This window comes from Vulpes lagopus, chromosome 1 (assembly GCF_018345385.1).
Source record: "Vulpes lagopus strain Blue_001 chromosome 1, ASM1834538v1, whole genome shotgun sequence".
NCBI classification, from domain to species: Eukaryota; Metazoa; Chordata; class Mammalia; order Carnivora; family Canidae; genus Vulpes; species Vulpes lagopus.
In genome coordinates this window covers 6,804,077-6,820,708 of record NC_054824.1, presented here as the reverse complement: position 1 = coordinate 6,820,708, position 16,632 = coordinate 6,804,077, and the positions used below count along the sequence as shown (strand labels likewise).

Sequence of the window (16,632 nt, the reverse complement as noted above, 5' to 3'; positions counted from 1 at the left end):
GGAAACAGAGTACCCCATTCCTAGATCCCTTTGTAGTATCTCTGTCTCCTAATGCCGCCTCTCTAGTAGTCCTGTGGGTTTATGCAGAAAGGATGGCATATTCAGCCACTAGCAGGAATAGATGCTAGTTGTTAAAAAGGACCATTTTGGAACAATTGCTTCCTAAAGAATGAGTTAAAAGGCTTTGCAGTACAGTATTTGTGTCTAGCACAGTTTTTTTTGGGGGGGTGGGGGGTAATTCTTTATGCAGTGGCTCCTTAGTTGTATTGTAGCCCATGAAGGTATCTTAATTTTATATACCATAGAGAAAATGGGTAATTTCCCTGGTTGTATACAAGCTGTCATTAATGGTTCTAGTTATAACTTGAGTTTCCCTAAACTTTACCAGATTATTGATGCAAATGAGGCCCACATTTCACAGCCTTTTGCCCCCACTTGCAAATCCTCTGAAATACTCCACAAGGTTTCCTGAGGTCTTTTTAATGATCTACAGCTAGGCTCCATACCAGACATGTCAGAATCCTTGGAGGTTGGGGCTTAGGCACCTCTCTTTATTTTCAGAAATTTTTTCTCTAGAAATTTCTGTCATACATGCCCATGAATATATTCCTTTCAGCTGCTCTCTCTTTCTCTTGCTGAGCAGTATGGACAATGCACAGAGACCTCAAAATGCCAAAACTGTGTTAGTGGTCTCTAGCAACTTTCCTCTTTATTGGAATATAGCATTCCATACAAGGCAGGACAGTTAATGCCCCAATCTTTTATAGAAATATTGGTGAAATATTTCTCAGTTTTTACTTACAGTCCTCTCCCTTCCTAACACCAACATGTGGGTCCTTGGGACTGGATCAGGGATGAATAAGAATGACCACCACGGTGGTCATCTCCTTTCCTCCATCAAGTAAGGCTTTGACTTTGGATCAAGCCTTCTATACTTCTTCCATCTTCAGAGTGAGTTTTTCTCCTAGAATGCCAAAGTTCTTTATGTAAATAAACTTCTAGTGGTCTTAGGCACTTGTTTATAACAAAGGACTAGATTGCAAGGGTTAAACTGGGACCTCTATTACAGTGACATCCCCTGAGCATCATAGCATGTCTTCTCTCATTTCTTTACTGCTTCCTTTCTTTTTCTTCACCCACCAGTGGATTGTTATTCTGCCTATGCCTGCTTTAATATGTTTTTACACATTTAAATAAACTTTAATCTAATTTTTAACTTATTGGCATCTTCTAAGTAGTCATTTCATTTACATTAAAAACCTCAAATTTGAATTTATTTTTTAACTGGTGCAAAATTCAGTTTGTAAAACAAATATTATATTTGGTAAAAAGGAAACAGAATCCTCCCGAGGACCTCAGGGTATAGTGACCAATGGCAAAATTTCACTCTTTTTATTATTGGAGAAACTCGCCAGGAGCCGAAAACTGAGATATCTTGAGTAATTCCAGCTTCAGCCACATACCTCTTTCTTTCTTTCTTTTTTTTTTTTTTTAAAGATTTTATTTATTTATTCATGAGAGACAGAGAGAATCAGAGACACAGGCAGAGGGAGAAGCAGGCTCCATGCAGGGAGCCCGACGTGGAACTCGATCCTGGGTTTCCAGGATCACACCCTGGGCTGAAGGTGGCGCTGAACCGCTGAGCCACCCGGGCTGCCCCACATACCTCTTTCTGAAGATGTACACCCATGTTCAGAACCTCTGTATTTTGGGATCCTACCTCTGCTTCATTGTGAGCCAGCTGTGACTAACTTTGTTCTCTTGTTTTTCGAGGAAACAGCAACTTAGATAGATGCAGTCTCCCATGGGGAGCAGCCAGTATCTGAGCAGCAAAAACCTGGAGGGATGGAGACCTGGTTAGTAAATGGTAGATGGTACGAATAACAATAGCAAAAAATGATTGCTTCTCAAGAGCAAAGAGCATCAAATATTCTAGCAACACTTCCTAGACTATTTAACTTTTATTTATTTTTATTTTTTTAAGATTTATTTATTTTTATTTTAGAGAGAGTATGTGTGTATGAATGGGAGGGAGGGGCAAAGAGGGGAGGGTGAAGGAAGAGAATCTCAAGCAGACTCCCTGCTGAGCTTGGAGCTCAACACAGGGCTTGATCCCATGACCCTGAGATCATGACTTGAGCCAAAATCAAGAGCAGGATGCCCAACTTACTGAACTACTCAGGTGCCCGTAGGTTATATAATTTGCAAAATAGACAAATCAGAACATCCTCAAGACAGCCAATCATGGCAGTGGCTAAAGTAGGAAAGCCTACCGACTGAAGTATGTTCTGTACCCTCCCAGGAAATACAGTCATGGGAAATGTCTTTCTTTGCCTTATGAATTGGGAAGGTAGTAAAATCACTGAAAATGTGCAGTTCTCAAAAACTAAAATAGGCTAATTATATAATGGAATTCTAAATTTACATTTTAAAGATTTTATTTATTTTAGAGAAAGAGAGCCTGTCCCAACAGGGGAGGAGCAGAGGGGGAAGGAAAGGGACTAGCAGACTTCATGCTGAGCAGAGCCCACCACAGGGCTTGATCTCATGATCCTGAGATCATGGCCTGAGCTAAAATTAAGAGCCAGATGCTTAAGTGACTGAGCCACCTAGGCACCCCTAAATTCACATTTTAAAGAATTGTTTTTTGTGTGAACAATTATTACTGTTTCTTCCAATGTGATTATGAATTTAATTAACATTGATTAGAATCTTTAAGTAGAATACATTTCTAATATATTCAATTTATTTTTATTTCATTTTTTAAGGGAGGGAGAGAGGGGAGCAGGGGCAGCAAGAGAGAGGGAGAGAGAGAATCTCAAACAAGACCCCAAGCTTAGTGCAGAGCCTATCCGCAGAGCTCAATCTCACAACCCTGAGATCACGACCTGAGCCGAGATCAAGAGTTGGACACTTAACCAACTAAGGCACCAAGGGACTCCTTTTCTAAAGTATTTAAATTACAGAAAGAAAAATAAATGATTTGGGGAAAGTTAGACAAAAAATTATCTGCTAAAACTCTCCTAAAAAATAAAAAATTAAAATTAAATAAAACCTCCCAGAATGCCAAAATAAAGCTGTTTTAGGTTCTTCAGATTTAGAACCATTCTAAACTATGATTAGAATGCTGGTGCACTGGGGCACCTGGGTGGCTCAGTTGTTTAAGTGTCCAACTCTTGATCTTGGCTCAGGTCTTGATTTCATGATCATGAGTTTGAGCCCTGCATTAGGGTCCACACTGGGTGTGGAGCCTACTTTAAAAAAAAGGGGGGGGGGAGAATACTGTATATTGAGTGGAGTTGTATCTTATTCAAAGATTAGATTCAGAGACTGACATATCCAAAATTACCCTTGAAAATTCCTTAGGAAGACAGTACATTGGAGTTCAACAATCAGTCTTCGAGGATTGGATTATATAGGTGGCCTGTGTTTCAAAGCTATATTGTCTTTTAAAATTTATATTTTCCCTAAGAACCCTAGAGTTATACTGTTTGTAGAGAGATACTTAGATGAGGAGAGGTATATGAATTTATGATCAACTGAGAAACCAGTAAATTCACACCACCCATATAATTAGTGCTCGCTCCAGAGCATGTGTTCACTGAAAATCAGCAGAATTGTCCATACTATTTATACAGTAAATAGTCATTTTTCTTCCTTGTATTGCTGAGTTATTGTAGTTGAATTTGTGATGATTAATTTCATAAAGAACTCCACAGTATATGATGTGTATTTATGTTGTTTCACTTGAATTTTTGTCTAATATTTTTGTCATTTAAATATGAAAGAATGATACCATACTACATTATTCCTTTATTCTCTACAGATAATGGATTCTGAATTAATGCATAGTATAGTCGGAAGCTATCTTAAACCTCCAGAAAGAGTGTTTTTTCCATCATTTACCCAGAATAATGAATCATCTCAGACTCCCCACTATGCAAACTTTGAAGGTACCTCTCCTAAAATGCTTCATAGTCCAAATAGCCAAGGTAAGTCTAATATAAAATAATATTTAGAATTAGAGAATGATATGAAATATAAAACTTTATGTTTGTATGTAAAAAATAATGATTGTGTGTTTAATCTTAATAAAACTATTAGTTTAAAAAAAACTATTAGTTTTGACGATGTTGATTAAAGTTTCTATAACCATGGATAAGTTATTTAACATTTTTTATTTTGGCTTCTTGAGCTATGAGATGAGGATTAACCAAGGGCATCTGGGTAGCTCAGTCTGTTAAGCATCTGCCTTCCATCAAGTCATGGTCCCAGGGTCCTGGGATCAAGCCCCACATTGGGCTCCCTGCTCAGTGGGGAGTCTACTTCTCCCTCTCCCTGTGCCCCTTCCCTCTGCCCTCTGCTCATGCTCTCCCTCTCTCTCTCTCTGTGAAATAACTAAATAAAATATTTTTTTAAAAAGATGAAAATTAACCAACTAGACACATATTACAAATTTATCCTAAAATATCATGAGAAAATAGGAAAATACTCTTTGACCTAAAAAGTCAGATTTGGAATCCTTCTAAACTAGATGATTAGAATACTAGTGAATTAAGTAAAGTTGTATCTTATTCAAGGATTAAATTCAGAAATTGCCTGTTTCCAAAATTACCCTTGAAAATTCCTTGGGAAGCTAGTACATTGGAGTAATTACAAAATACAAGTATTGTAGTGTTTAAAACATAAATTTAGGAGGATCTCAGAATTAAATTAGGAAAACATAACTTCAGGCATACCTATGTCATACAAATTACCTTCTAAGATGCTGGTTATCACATTGTTCTTTAATATTCTGTAATAATGGTTAGCATTAATAAATAGACTTGCTTTGTGAAGTAAAAAATTCACAAGAAATATTCCAAATCAGCAAACCAGGTATTGCGTATTTAAAGAGCAATAAATATAATTTCTTTATCTCATTTGTAAAAAAAAAAAAAAAAAAATAGTAATCTCTAGCAAACCTGTTTCTAATTGGATATAAACTCCAGGCATACCTTGGAGGTACTGTGGATTCGGTTCCAGACCAGCACAATAAAATGAATATATATCACAAGAAACTGAGAGAAATGAATTTTTTGGTTTCCCGATGCATAAAAAAGTTACATTTGGACTATACTGTAGACCATTAGTTGTGCAATAGCATTGTCTCTAAAAAAAACAATGCACTACACATCATAACTAAAAAATACTTTATTGCTAAAAATATTAAGATCATCTGAGCTTTCAGTGAGTCGTAATCACTGATCACAGATCTCCTAAGCAAATATATTAATAATGAAAAGTTTGAAATACTGCAAGAATTACCAGAATGTGACCCAGAAACATGAAATAAGCAAATGCTATTGGGAAAATGGTGCTAGTAAATTTACTCAGCATAGGATTGCTGCAAACCTTCAATTTATAAAAAATGTGTTATCTGTGAAGTGCAACAAAGTGAAGCACAATAAAGCAAGGTATGCTGGCATAGGAAAATTAACCTATAGCATTTACTTATATTCCATTCCTCTCTAGTTTTCTGGTTTGAAGTTATAACTGAATAGAAAGTGTTATTTGAAAATTTTATAACTCTGAACTTACCTGAATCATGATGATATTAATATAGCTAAATCAAAATCACAGTAGTATGTATATACCACTTGAAATCTTTCAAGCCTGACGTGAGTTAAATCACTAGGTTATAATTTTTTTTTTCTGGTGGAAGAAATTGTATTGTAACACATATGCTCTGATTATTAGTACTATATCTTAGACAAAGAAACAATAAATGTTTGTGATTTAACTAAAACTAAAAATATCAAGAACTGAAAAACAGCTTTAACATTAAACCTAAATTCCCTTGTCAGTGAGTGATACTATATCTTCATTTTCTTTATCCATACTCAGATTCTTATGACTCCTAGGCTGTACATTATTTGAAGATAGTTATTTTATTGAATTAAATTTTGATTATTAGTTGTCTCAAATCTAGAAAATAACTAAATATAATCATAAATATACTGTTTTTGGATATGTTGGAAAAGTTTGTCCCTCTGTAGAGTTTTAGTGATTTGGGGAGGGGGGATATATATTGCTTATATGTTTTTCTGGCTCACTAACAAAAATATAGTGTTCACTTTTATTGCTACTATGTAAGTGTTCACAAATGTTCACTGAAGTAACAAGCAAATTTTTTTTCAACAGCTCTTATGTTAGCCTTAAAAACTCTTCAGGAAAAGATTCATCGTTTAGAATTGGAGAGAACACAAGCTGAAGATAACCTAAACATTCTCTCCAGAGAAGCAGCAGAGTATAAAAAGGCCTTGGAGAAAGAAACAAATGAGAGAAATTTGGCACACCAGGAACTGATAAAGCAGAAAAAGGGTGAGGAAATCTAATAGCTCTCAGAAACAAGGAGTTATCAGAGTTTACAACTTGAAATTAATAAGCCCAGTCTAAGATTTACTCAAATTCTTTATTCTTATATATATTCAAACCTTGAGGCCTTTTTCACAGATAATTTGATATTTGCATTAAATGGATATCATTTTGAGCTTACTTCTATTACATTTTATTCCAGTTTGTAAATTCTTGAGATTAAAAGAAAAATTAAGTTTTTAGACAAATTGTGTTTAGAAATTAGAATATTTTCAGAATACCAACAAAATCTAGTTTTACCCATAATATAATTGAAATACTTTATATTTTCAGTCAACATTGGTGTTTAAAATTTGAAAATATAAAGCAACACTAGTAATTAAATACAGAAACCATAAAAATAAATAAAAACTTTGATTAACTTGAAAGATTAATTAGAGGAAATTAGAGGAAATAGTAAGTAGAGGTTTCTGTAGAATTTACAGAAAGGACATCTGGACATAAGTTTTAGAGATTTAGAACGTAAGTTCTTTATATAATTTTTACTTCATAATGTATGGCTTTCTTTTTCCTTTTACTACATTCATCCTGATAAATAAGGTTCAAGTTTGTGTTTCAACTTATAAATAGAGTGAAGAAATGAGAAAAATTTTTCTGAGATAAATGGACAAAAGTGAAAGAAAGAACTAAGGAAAATAAAAAGTTAAAGGATTAGAAAGAGGTTGCTTACAGCTTAGGAAATAACTATGCTGTCAATAGTCAGGAGCAGAGGAAATGGGAATGGAAGAATGCATATACCTGAATTTCCTGAAAGAGAAAAATATATTGATAGGAAAGAGACTTTAGGTCCTCTATTTTTCCAGATAATGTCATTTCCCAAGAATAGCCAGGACTTTTATCACTCCAAAAGTCACGGACATCTCACTGAAAGCAGAAGTTTGCTCTTTGGGTCTTTAGGGGAAGACAATGTTAAACTAGTTATATGCAGTTAATGAGATATTCACAAAATGTATGTCCACAACTCTTACAGAGTCAGTACTTAGAACTAAAGAATCCGGGCAGCCCCAGTGGTGCAGCGGTTTGGCGCCGCCTGCAGCCTAGGGTGTGATCCTGGGGATCTGGGATCGAGTCCCATGTCCGGCTCCCTGCATGGAGCCTGCTTCTCCCTCTGCCTGTGTCTCTGCCTCTCAGTCTCTCTCTTGCACTGAATAAAATAAATAAATCTTTAAAAAAAAAAAAAGAACTAAAGAATCCTTAAACTTTTAGTTCTTGATTGGATTTATATAATGTATTTCTTGTGATAACCAAATCTCTGATATGTGATAACACATTATTACTTTTGCTTTTTCACAGATATTACTATACAGTTAAGCTCAGCCCAGTCTCGCTGTACTCTTCTAGAGAAGCAACTAGAATATACAAAGAGAATGGTTCTCAATGTAGAGCGAGAGAAGAATATGATCCTAGAACAACAGGTAAACATATTTTCTATAGGAATATAATTTAATATTATTTTGAAGAATATTTAATGTCATGGGAAAATTGTATTATAATCTTAAGTAGGATAGGAAGTTGTATTGAGGAGATTTCCACTTACAGTGAAGCAGACTACGTCATTTGGACCAAGGTTTCTGTAGAGAAAAACAAGAAAACTAGGCAAGATATCAAAGAGGAAGGAAGGAAAGGACACAGGGAGGAAGGAAGAAAGGAAGAAAAGGGAAAAATATATAAAGGCATTGGAGAATTAACGAAGTGATGAAAATCACCAATTCAAAATCTATGTGTGTATTTAAATCCAAAGAGATTGACCTCCAGAGAGGTTGCTTTCAGGCCCCATCTTCTTAGGGAATTTCTGGTTCCAGAAGAGTCCATTGAGAAGCTAAATCATGCTTTTTTTTAAAAGATTTTATTTATTTATTGGAAAGAGAAAGATAGCAGAGAGCATATGCATGCACACACGTGCATATAATGGGGGGAGGGGCAGAGAGATGTGGAGAAACAGACTCCCCACTGAGCAGGGAGCCCAATGTAGACTCAATCCCAGGACCCTCGGATCATGATCTGAGCCAAAAGCAGATGCTTAACCAACTGAGCCACCCAGGTGCCCCTAAATAATGCTTTTAAAAGTTTATAGGGCTTAAGAAACTAAAGGTAGATTCCAGGGTCTACCAAGAATAGGAACCCTGATAAATCTCTTGTGCTCTGACTGCTTTGTAAAGGTGATCAAGAAGGAAAACAACCCAAATTACAACTCTATCAGAGTAATCCAGAAAATCTTAGTCCCTAAAATTGGATTGAAGTGATCCTGAACAGCTAATGTTCCTGGGGACCTCAAATTATTTCTATAAACATTTCTTTGACACAATGAAAAACTTTAAATCAGACATAACCAGGCAGAAGGAGTTAAGCTACTATGAAAGTTACTTTCTTTAGTATTTTATGGTTTTCAGAGTACAGTTCTTTCACCTGTTTGGTTAGGTTTATTCCTAGGTATCTTACTGTTTTTGGTGCAATGGTAAATGGGATTGATTGCTTAATTTCTCTTTCTGCCACTGCTTCATTATTGGTGTATAGAAATATAACAGGGCACCTGAGTGGCTCAGTTGGTTGAAGGTCCAACTTTGATCTCAGTTCAGGTCTTGATTTCAGGGTTCTGAGTTCAAGCCTCACATGGGGCTCACATTGGACAAGGAGCCTACTCAAATAAAAAAAATTTAAAAGACAAAGAAATGCAACAGATTTCTGTACATTGGTTATGTATCCTACAACTTCACTGAATTCATTAATCAATTCTAGCAGTTTTTTGGTGGCATTTTTGGGTTTTCTGTATAGAGTGTTGTATCATCTGTATTTAGGGAAAGTTTGACTTCTTCTACCTTGCTGGAACACTGATGAAAGAAATTGAAGAAGACACAAAGAAATGGAAAGACATCCCATGTTCATTGTAAGAAATAATGTTGTTAAAATGCCTATACTACCCAAAGCAATCTACACATTTAATCTACACACTAACAGAATACCAACAGCATTTTTCACAGAGCTAGAATAAACAACCCCACAGTGTGTATGGAACTGCAAAAGACACCTGAATAACAAAGCAGTCTTGAAAAAGAAAAGCAAAGCTGGAGGCATCCTAATTCTGGACTTCAAGTTACATTACAAAGCTATAGTGATCAAAACAGTTGGCACTGACACAAAAATGGACACATAGATCAATGGAACAAAGTAGCAAATCCAGAAATGAACCCACAGCTGTATGGTTAATTAATCTTCGACAAAGCAGGAAAGAATATCCAATGGAAAAAAGACAGTGTCTTCACCAAATGGTGTTGGGAAAACTGGACAGCAACATGCAAAACAATGAAACTGAACCACTTTCTTACACCAAACACAAAAATTAATGCAAAATAGATTAAAGACCTACATGTGAGACAAACCATTAAAATCCTAGAGGAGGGGATCCCTGGGTGGCGCAGCGGTTTGGCGCCTGCCTTTGGCCCAGGGCTCAATCCTGGAGACCCGGGATCGAATCCCACGTTGGGCTCCCGGTGCGTGGAGCCTGCTTCTCCCTCTGCCTGTGTCTCTGCCTCTCTCTCTCTCTCTCTCTCTCTCTCTGTGACTATCATAAATAAATAAAAATTAAAAATATATATTAAAAAAATAAATAAATAAAAATAAAATCCTAGAGGAGAACATAGGCAGTAACCCCTTTGAGATTGACTGTAGCAGCTTCTTTCTAGATATGTCTCCTGAGGCAATGGAGACAAAAGTAAGAATAAACTATTGGGACTTCATCAAAATAAAAAGCTTTGCACAGCAAAGGAAACTGTCAACGAAACTTAAAGGCAACCGGCAGAGTGGGAGAAGATATTTGCAAATGACATTTTTTTTTTAAAGATTTTACATATTTATTTGAGAGAGAGAGTGAGCAAGAGAGAGAACAGAAGCAGGGGGAGTGGCAAAGACAGAGGGAGAAGCAGGCTTCCCACTGAGCAAGGAGCCCAATGTAGGGCTCAATCCAAGGACCCCAGGATCATGACCCAAGTGGAAAGCAGACACTTAACCTACTGAGTCACCCAGGTGCCCTGCAAATGACATATCTGATAAAGGTTTAGTAACCAAAATATATAAAGAACTTATGAAACTCAACACTCCAAAAACGAATAATCCAATTAAAAATGGGTAGAAGACATGAATAAATAGTTTTCCAAAGAAGACATCCTGATGGCCAAAACACATGAAAAGATCCTCAACATCACTGATCATCAGGGAAATACAAATCAGAATTACAATGAGATATTCAACTCACACCTGTCAAAATGGATAAAATCAAAAACATAAGAAACAGGTGTTGGGGAGGATGTGGAGAAAGGGGAACCCTTGTGTACTGTTGGTGGGAATGCAAACTTGTGCAGCTACTGTGGAAATGAGTATGGAGGTTACTCAAAAAGTTAAAAATAGAACTACCCTATGATCCAGAATCACACTACTAAGTATTTACCCAAAGGATACAAGAATACTGATTCAAGGGGGTACATGCACCTTAACGTTTATAGCAGCATTATCTACAATAGCCAAACTATGGAAACGGCTCAACTGCCCATCAACTCATAGATAAAGATATGTGTGTATGTATACACACACACATACACACACACACAATGGACCATTACTTGGCCATGAAAAAGAATGAAATCTTGCCATTTGCAATGATATGGATGAACTAGAGAGTATAATGCAAGTGAAATAAGCTGGTCAAAGAAAGACAAATACTATATGATTTCACTCATATATGGAATTTAAGAGACAAAAAGGGAAAAGAGAGAGAGAGAGAGAGAGACAATCAAGAAACAGACACTATAGAGAGCAAATTGATGGCTACCAGAAGGGAGGTAGGTGGGGGGATAGATAAAATAGGTTTTGGGGATAAAGGAGTACATTTGTTGTGATGAGTACCAGGTGATACGTGGAATTGTTTGGCAATCACTATTGTGCTACTGAAACTAATGTTACGCTCTATATTGGCTAGGATTTAAATAAATTTTACTTGAAGAAGACACTATGAAAAGAAATAGCATTTATAACAGACTATGTAACCACTTACAAGTTAGTTCCAACTGGGTGCTGGCTCTGAAAGACACAGACTTTAATTATTCTTGGGCACCCAGGTGGCTCAGTCAGTTAAGTGTCTGACTCTTGGTTTTCAGCTCAAATCATGATCTCAGTGTCATGAGATTAATTCCTGCATGGGGCTTCAGAAAGCTGAGCATAGAGTCTCTCCTTCTCCCCCCACCCTTCCTCCCACTCTTTTTTTTTCAAATCAATCAATAAATAAAATCTTTAAAAGTAAAATAAAACAATTATACTTTTTATAATCAAGGAGATAAAAAACAAGATTGGCATTTTCAGGAAAGCATTGGAAACCATAAAATGGCAAAACGGATTTGAGAAAGAATCAAAAATTATGGAACTGAAAAATATAGTATCTGAAATTTAGAACTGAATAGATGACTCTAACAGTAGACTGGAAGAGATAATTAGTGAACTAGAGGGCAAAATCATCCTGCTCACCAAGAGGCAAAATGAGAGTAAATTTAGAAGAGAGAGCAAGAGGCATAAGCTAGAGTGAGAAAGTCAAACTTAAGTCTTTGGAGTTCTGATAGGAAAGGAGAGAGAATGGGACAGATGCAATATTTGAAGAGATAGCGACTGAGAATTTTTAAAAATGGATTTAAAAAATCACACCACAGATTCAAAAAAACCAATTCTATAAAACCTATAAAACTAAATCAGGATAAATAAAAAGAAATATATACCTAGACACCTCAGAATAAATAATAAGACAAGCATAAAATCTTAAAAGCTACTGGGAGGAAAGATTACCTTCAAAGGGACAACAATTAAAATGACAGCTGACTTCTTAACTGAAAGTACTGAATTCAGAAGACAATGGGCTGATATAGTTAAGTATTAAAAGAAAATACCTGCCAATCTAAAACCCTAAACCTGGAGAAAACATCTTTTAGAAATAAAGATGAGGAGCACCTGGGTGGCTCAGTCAGTTGTGTCTGCCTTTAGCTCAGGTCATGATCCCATGGTCCTGGGATTGAGCCTGATGTTGGGCTCCCTGTTAGGCAGGTAGTAGGTAGTCTGCTTCTCCTTCTCCCTCTGTGCCTCCCACCCAACTCCTGCTCTCTCTCGTGGGTGTGCTCTCTCTCTCTCTCTCAAATAAATAAATAAAATCTTTATAAAAAAAAGAAAGAAAGAAAGGAAAGAAAAAGAAGAAAGGAAAGAAAGAAGGACATTTAAAGAGTAACAAATACTGAGATCATTTATTATCAAGAGATCCATTCTAAAGGAAACATTAAAGGACATTTTTCAGACAAAAGGAAAACTATTGTAGATGGAAGTTCATAGATGCAGGAAAGAAATAAAAGCAATGAAGATGATGTGTGTATGTGTGTATATATATAACAGCATCAACACTGGATTTTTTTTTTTTAAAGATTTATTTTTATTCATGAGAGACACAAGTAGAGGGAGAAGCAGGCTCCATGCAGGGAGCTCAATGCAGGACTCGATCCCAGATCCCAGGATCACAACCCGAGCCGAAGGCAGATGCTCAACCGCTGAGCCACCCAGGCAACCCGATAGATACTGGATTTTAATGGGTCAAGTGCTTAATAGACTTTTCAAGAAACTATAAAAATTGACTCCAGAATTTATATGGAAAAGCAAAGCTCCAAGAACAACAAAACTATTCTGAAAAATAAGGTGAAATCTTGCTCTACTACATCTTGAAATTGTAATGCTATCAAAATTAACATATTTATGTGGATAGATAACCAGAATAAAGGAATAGAATATGCCAGAAATAGACTCACTTACATGGAAATAATATACAGCAAGAGTGCCATTGCAGATAAGTGGGAAAGATAGACTTCAGTAAATGGTTTTGGGAAAATTGGCTAGCTATGTGAGGGGGTAAAAAAAATGAAATTGGATCCCAACCTTACATCACACACACAAAAAATCAATTCCAGGTGGATTAAAGATTTACATGTAAAAAGCAAAACTTTGTAATTTTTAAAAGCAAATAGAGAACAATATCTTGATGACCTTGGGGTGGAGAAAAATTTCTTAAACAAGACATAAGTAACAAAACAGTAGAAAAATGGGCTCAAGTATAAAGAGGCATTTTATAGGAAAAAAATCACAGATGGTCATTTATAGAAGAATTTTCATTCTTATTAGTAACTAGGAAAATGCAAATTAACAGCACAACACGGTACACATCCACCAGTTTGGAAAAAATGTATAAGGCTGATAATTTTGGGTTTTATAAGTGAGGGTACAACAACTAGAAGAGCAAGCACTTTATAAAGTTTGGTTATTTTGTCTTATAAAATAACCTAGAAATTCCTGTCCTAGCTAAATATTGTAGATCAGTGATTTTTAACAGTTTTTAAGTGTTTTTTTGAGATACAATTTACATACAGTGAAATGTACAGATCTTAAGTGTAAAGTTAAGTGATTATTGATAAATAAACTGATATAATCCATAGCCCTACCAAATAACAGAAATTTTCTCATATCTCTGTCAGGACATTTTCTGTTTTCTCCTCACCTCCCAACAAGGCAGCTACTATTCTGATTTATTTTACCTTAGAGGTTTTGTTTGTCCTGGAATTTTATATAATAGGATAATAGAAAATGTACTCTCTTGTTTAGCATAAAGTCTTTTAGGTTAATCCATGTTGTTGTATGTATCAATAGTTTTTTTGTTGTTGTTTTTATTGCTGTATAGAATTTTATTATAAAGATATGCCATGATTTGTTTATTTGTTTTCCATAAAATTAGTTGGGAACAATTCCTTCTTCTGTTTTCTGAAAGATCTTGTTTAAGATTAGCATTATTTCTTCCTTAAATATGTGATAGAATTCAAATTTGACAGAAGCTATCTGGGACTGTAGTTTTCTTTGTAGACTTTTTAAATTATGAATTCGATTTATTTAACAGGTATGGGACTACTTGAATTTTCTGTTTCTTTTTGTGCCTTTCAAGATGTCCCTTCTTTTGTTTCTGATATTGCTAATTTATATTTTCCTTTTTAAAATTATCAGTTTACCTATCACTTTTATCAATTTTTTATTGTTTTTTTTTTTCAAAAAAGCAGTATTTTTGTTTTTAATTTTTTTTGTTATTTCCTACTTAATTGATTTCCACTTTATTATTTCTTTCCTGTTTCTTTCCTTTTCTCCCCCTAGCTTTGTATGTTGGAAGCTTAGATGATTGATTTTAAAACTTTTATTCTTTCATTTAAATGTTGTATTTTATAATGAAAGCTATCAAGTTCCCTCTAAACTATTTTACCTGCATCCCACAGATTTTGATATTTTGTATTTTCATTATCATTCAGCTAAAAATATTTTCTAACTTCTCTGGTGATTTCCTTTTAAATTTTATTGAATTCTCCTCATCCTCTGATACTTCTCTCCTCCTCCTTCTTTTTAGTAGCTGCTGTACAGCATAGAATATGTATTCTTAACTTACCATAGTCTGCCACGAATTAGTATTAAGATATTTCAATATAATTTGCAATCCTTACTAAGTATGCTTCTACTTGTCCCCCTTTGCTCTACAGCTTTCATACATTTTATTTATGTTTGTTATAAAACTCACAATACATCGCTATTCTGCTTTAGAGGGTTAATTATTCTTTGAAGAAAACTTAAACAAAATGAAATATGTATCTATTAATGTTTTTACCATTTCCTATGTTTTTATTATTTTGTGTATGTTTGATTTTATGTCTGGTGTCATTTCCTCCAGACCAAGTACTTCCTTTACAAGTATGCTGGGAATTCTCTTAGCCTACATTTTTCTGGAAAAGTCTGTATTTCACCATTATTGATGAAGGATTTTTCACTGCATATAAAATTCTAGTTGACAGCTTTTTTTTTTTCTCTCAGCACATTAAAGATACAGTCAAAGTTGTCTTCTGGATTTCATGGTTTCTAATGAGAATTCTTATCTTCATTCTTCTGTGTATAATGTATCATCATTTCTCAGGCTGCTTTTCTCAGGCTGCTTTTAAAGTTTTCCCTTTATCACTGGTTTTCAACAATTTGATAATGATATGCCTAGATGACATGATACTGTATATAGAAAACCCAAAAGACTCCACCTCAACATTGCTAGAACTCATACAGCAATGTGGCAGGATACAAAAATCAATGCACAGAAATCAGTGGCATTTCTATACACTAACAATGAGACTGAAGAGGGAGAAATTAAGGAATCCATCCCATTTAAAATTGCACCCCAAACCATCAAATACTTAGGAATAAACCTAACCAAAGAGGTAAAGGATCTATACCCTAAAAACTACAGAACACTTATGAAAGAAATTGAGGAAGACACAAAGAGGTGGAAAAACATTCCATGCTCATGGATTGGAAGAATAAATATTGCAAAAATATCTATGCTACCCAGGGCAATTTACATGTTCAGTGCAATCCCTATCAAAATACCATGGACTTTCTTCACAGAGTTGGAACAAGTATCTTGAGATTTGTATGGAGTCAGAAAAGACCCCGAATAGCCAGGGGAATATTGAAAAAGAAAACCAATGCTGGGGGCATCACAATGCCGGATTTCAAGCTGTACTACAAAGCTATGTTCATCAAGACAGTATGGTACTGGCACAAAACAGACACATAGATCAATGGAACAGAATAGAGAACCCAGAAATAGGCACTCAACTCTATGGTCAACTAATATTCGACAAAGCAGGAAAGAATATCCACTGGAAGAAGGACAGTCTATTCATACATCATACACAAAGATAAACTCAAAATGGTTGAAAGATCTAAATGTGAGACAAGAATCCATCACAAAGGATTCTAGCAAGAATCCTTTTGCTAGAGGAGAACACAGGCAACAACCTTTTTGAACTTGGCCACAGTTACTTCTTGCAGGATACATCTATGAAGACAAAGGAAACAAAAGCAAAAATGAACTATTGGGATTTAATCAGGATAAAAAGTTTCTGCACAGCAAAAGAAACAGTCAACAAAACTAAAAGACAACCTACAGAATGGGAGAAGATACTTGCAAATGACAGATAAAGGGCTGGTATCCAAAATCTATAAAGAATTTATAAACTCAACATCCAAGAAACCAAAAATCCAATCATGAAATGGGCAGAAGATATGAACAGACAGTTCTCCAAAGAAGACCTACACATGGCCAAAAAACCACATGAGAAAATG

General features: G+C 35.3%; 1 protein-coding gene across 4 annotated transcripts in view; it reads left to right on the top strand.

Moving 5' to 3' along the window:
- Positions 1 to 16,632, top strand: part of CEP57L1 (centrosomal protein 57 like 1) — a 78,068-nt gene that overhangs the window by 47,221 nt on the left and 14,215 nt on the right. For 2 of the 4 annotated variants that reach the window (XM_041753836.1, XM_041753838.1), the window contains exons 2-5: positions 1,774 to 1,856; positions 3,827 to 3,992; positions 6,184 to 6,363; positions 7,711 to 7,832. In XM_041753836.1, coding sequence (XP_041609770.1) covers positions 3,830 to 3,992; positions 6,184 to 6,363; positions 7,711 to 7,832 — 465 coding nt within the window. In that variant the 5' untranslated portion in view covers positions 1,774 to 1,856; positions 3,827 to 3,829. The remainder of the gene's footprint in view (positions 1 to 1,773; positions 1,857 to 3,826; positions 3,993 to 6,183; positions 6,364 to 7,710; positions 7,833 to 16,632) is intronic. The other 2 variants (XM_041753847.1, XM_041753854.1) reach the window with 2 other exon arrangements.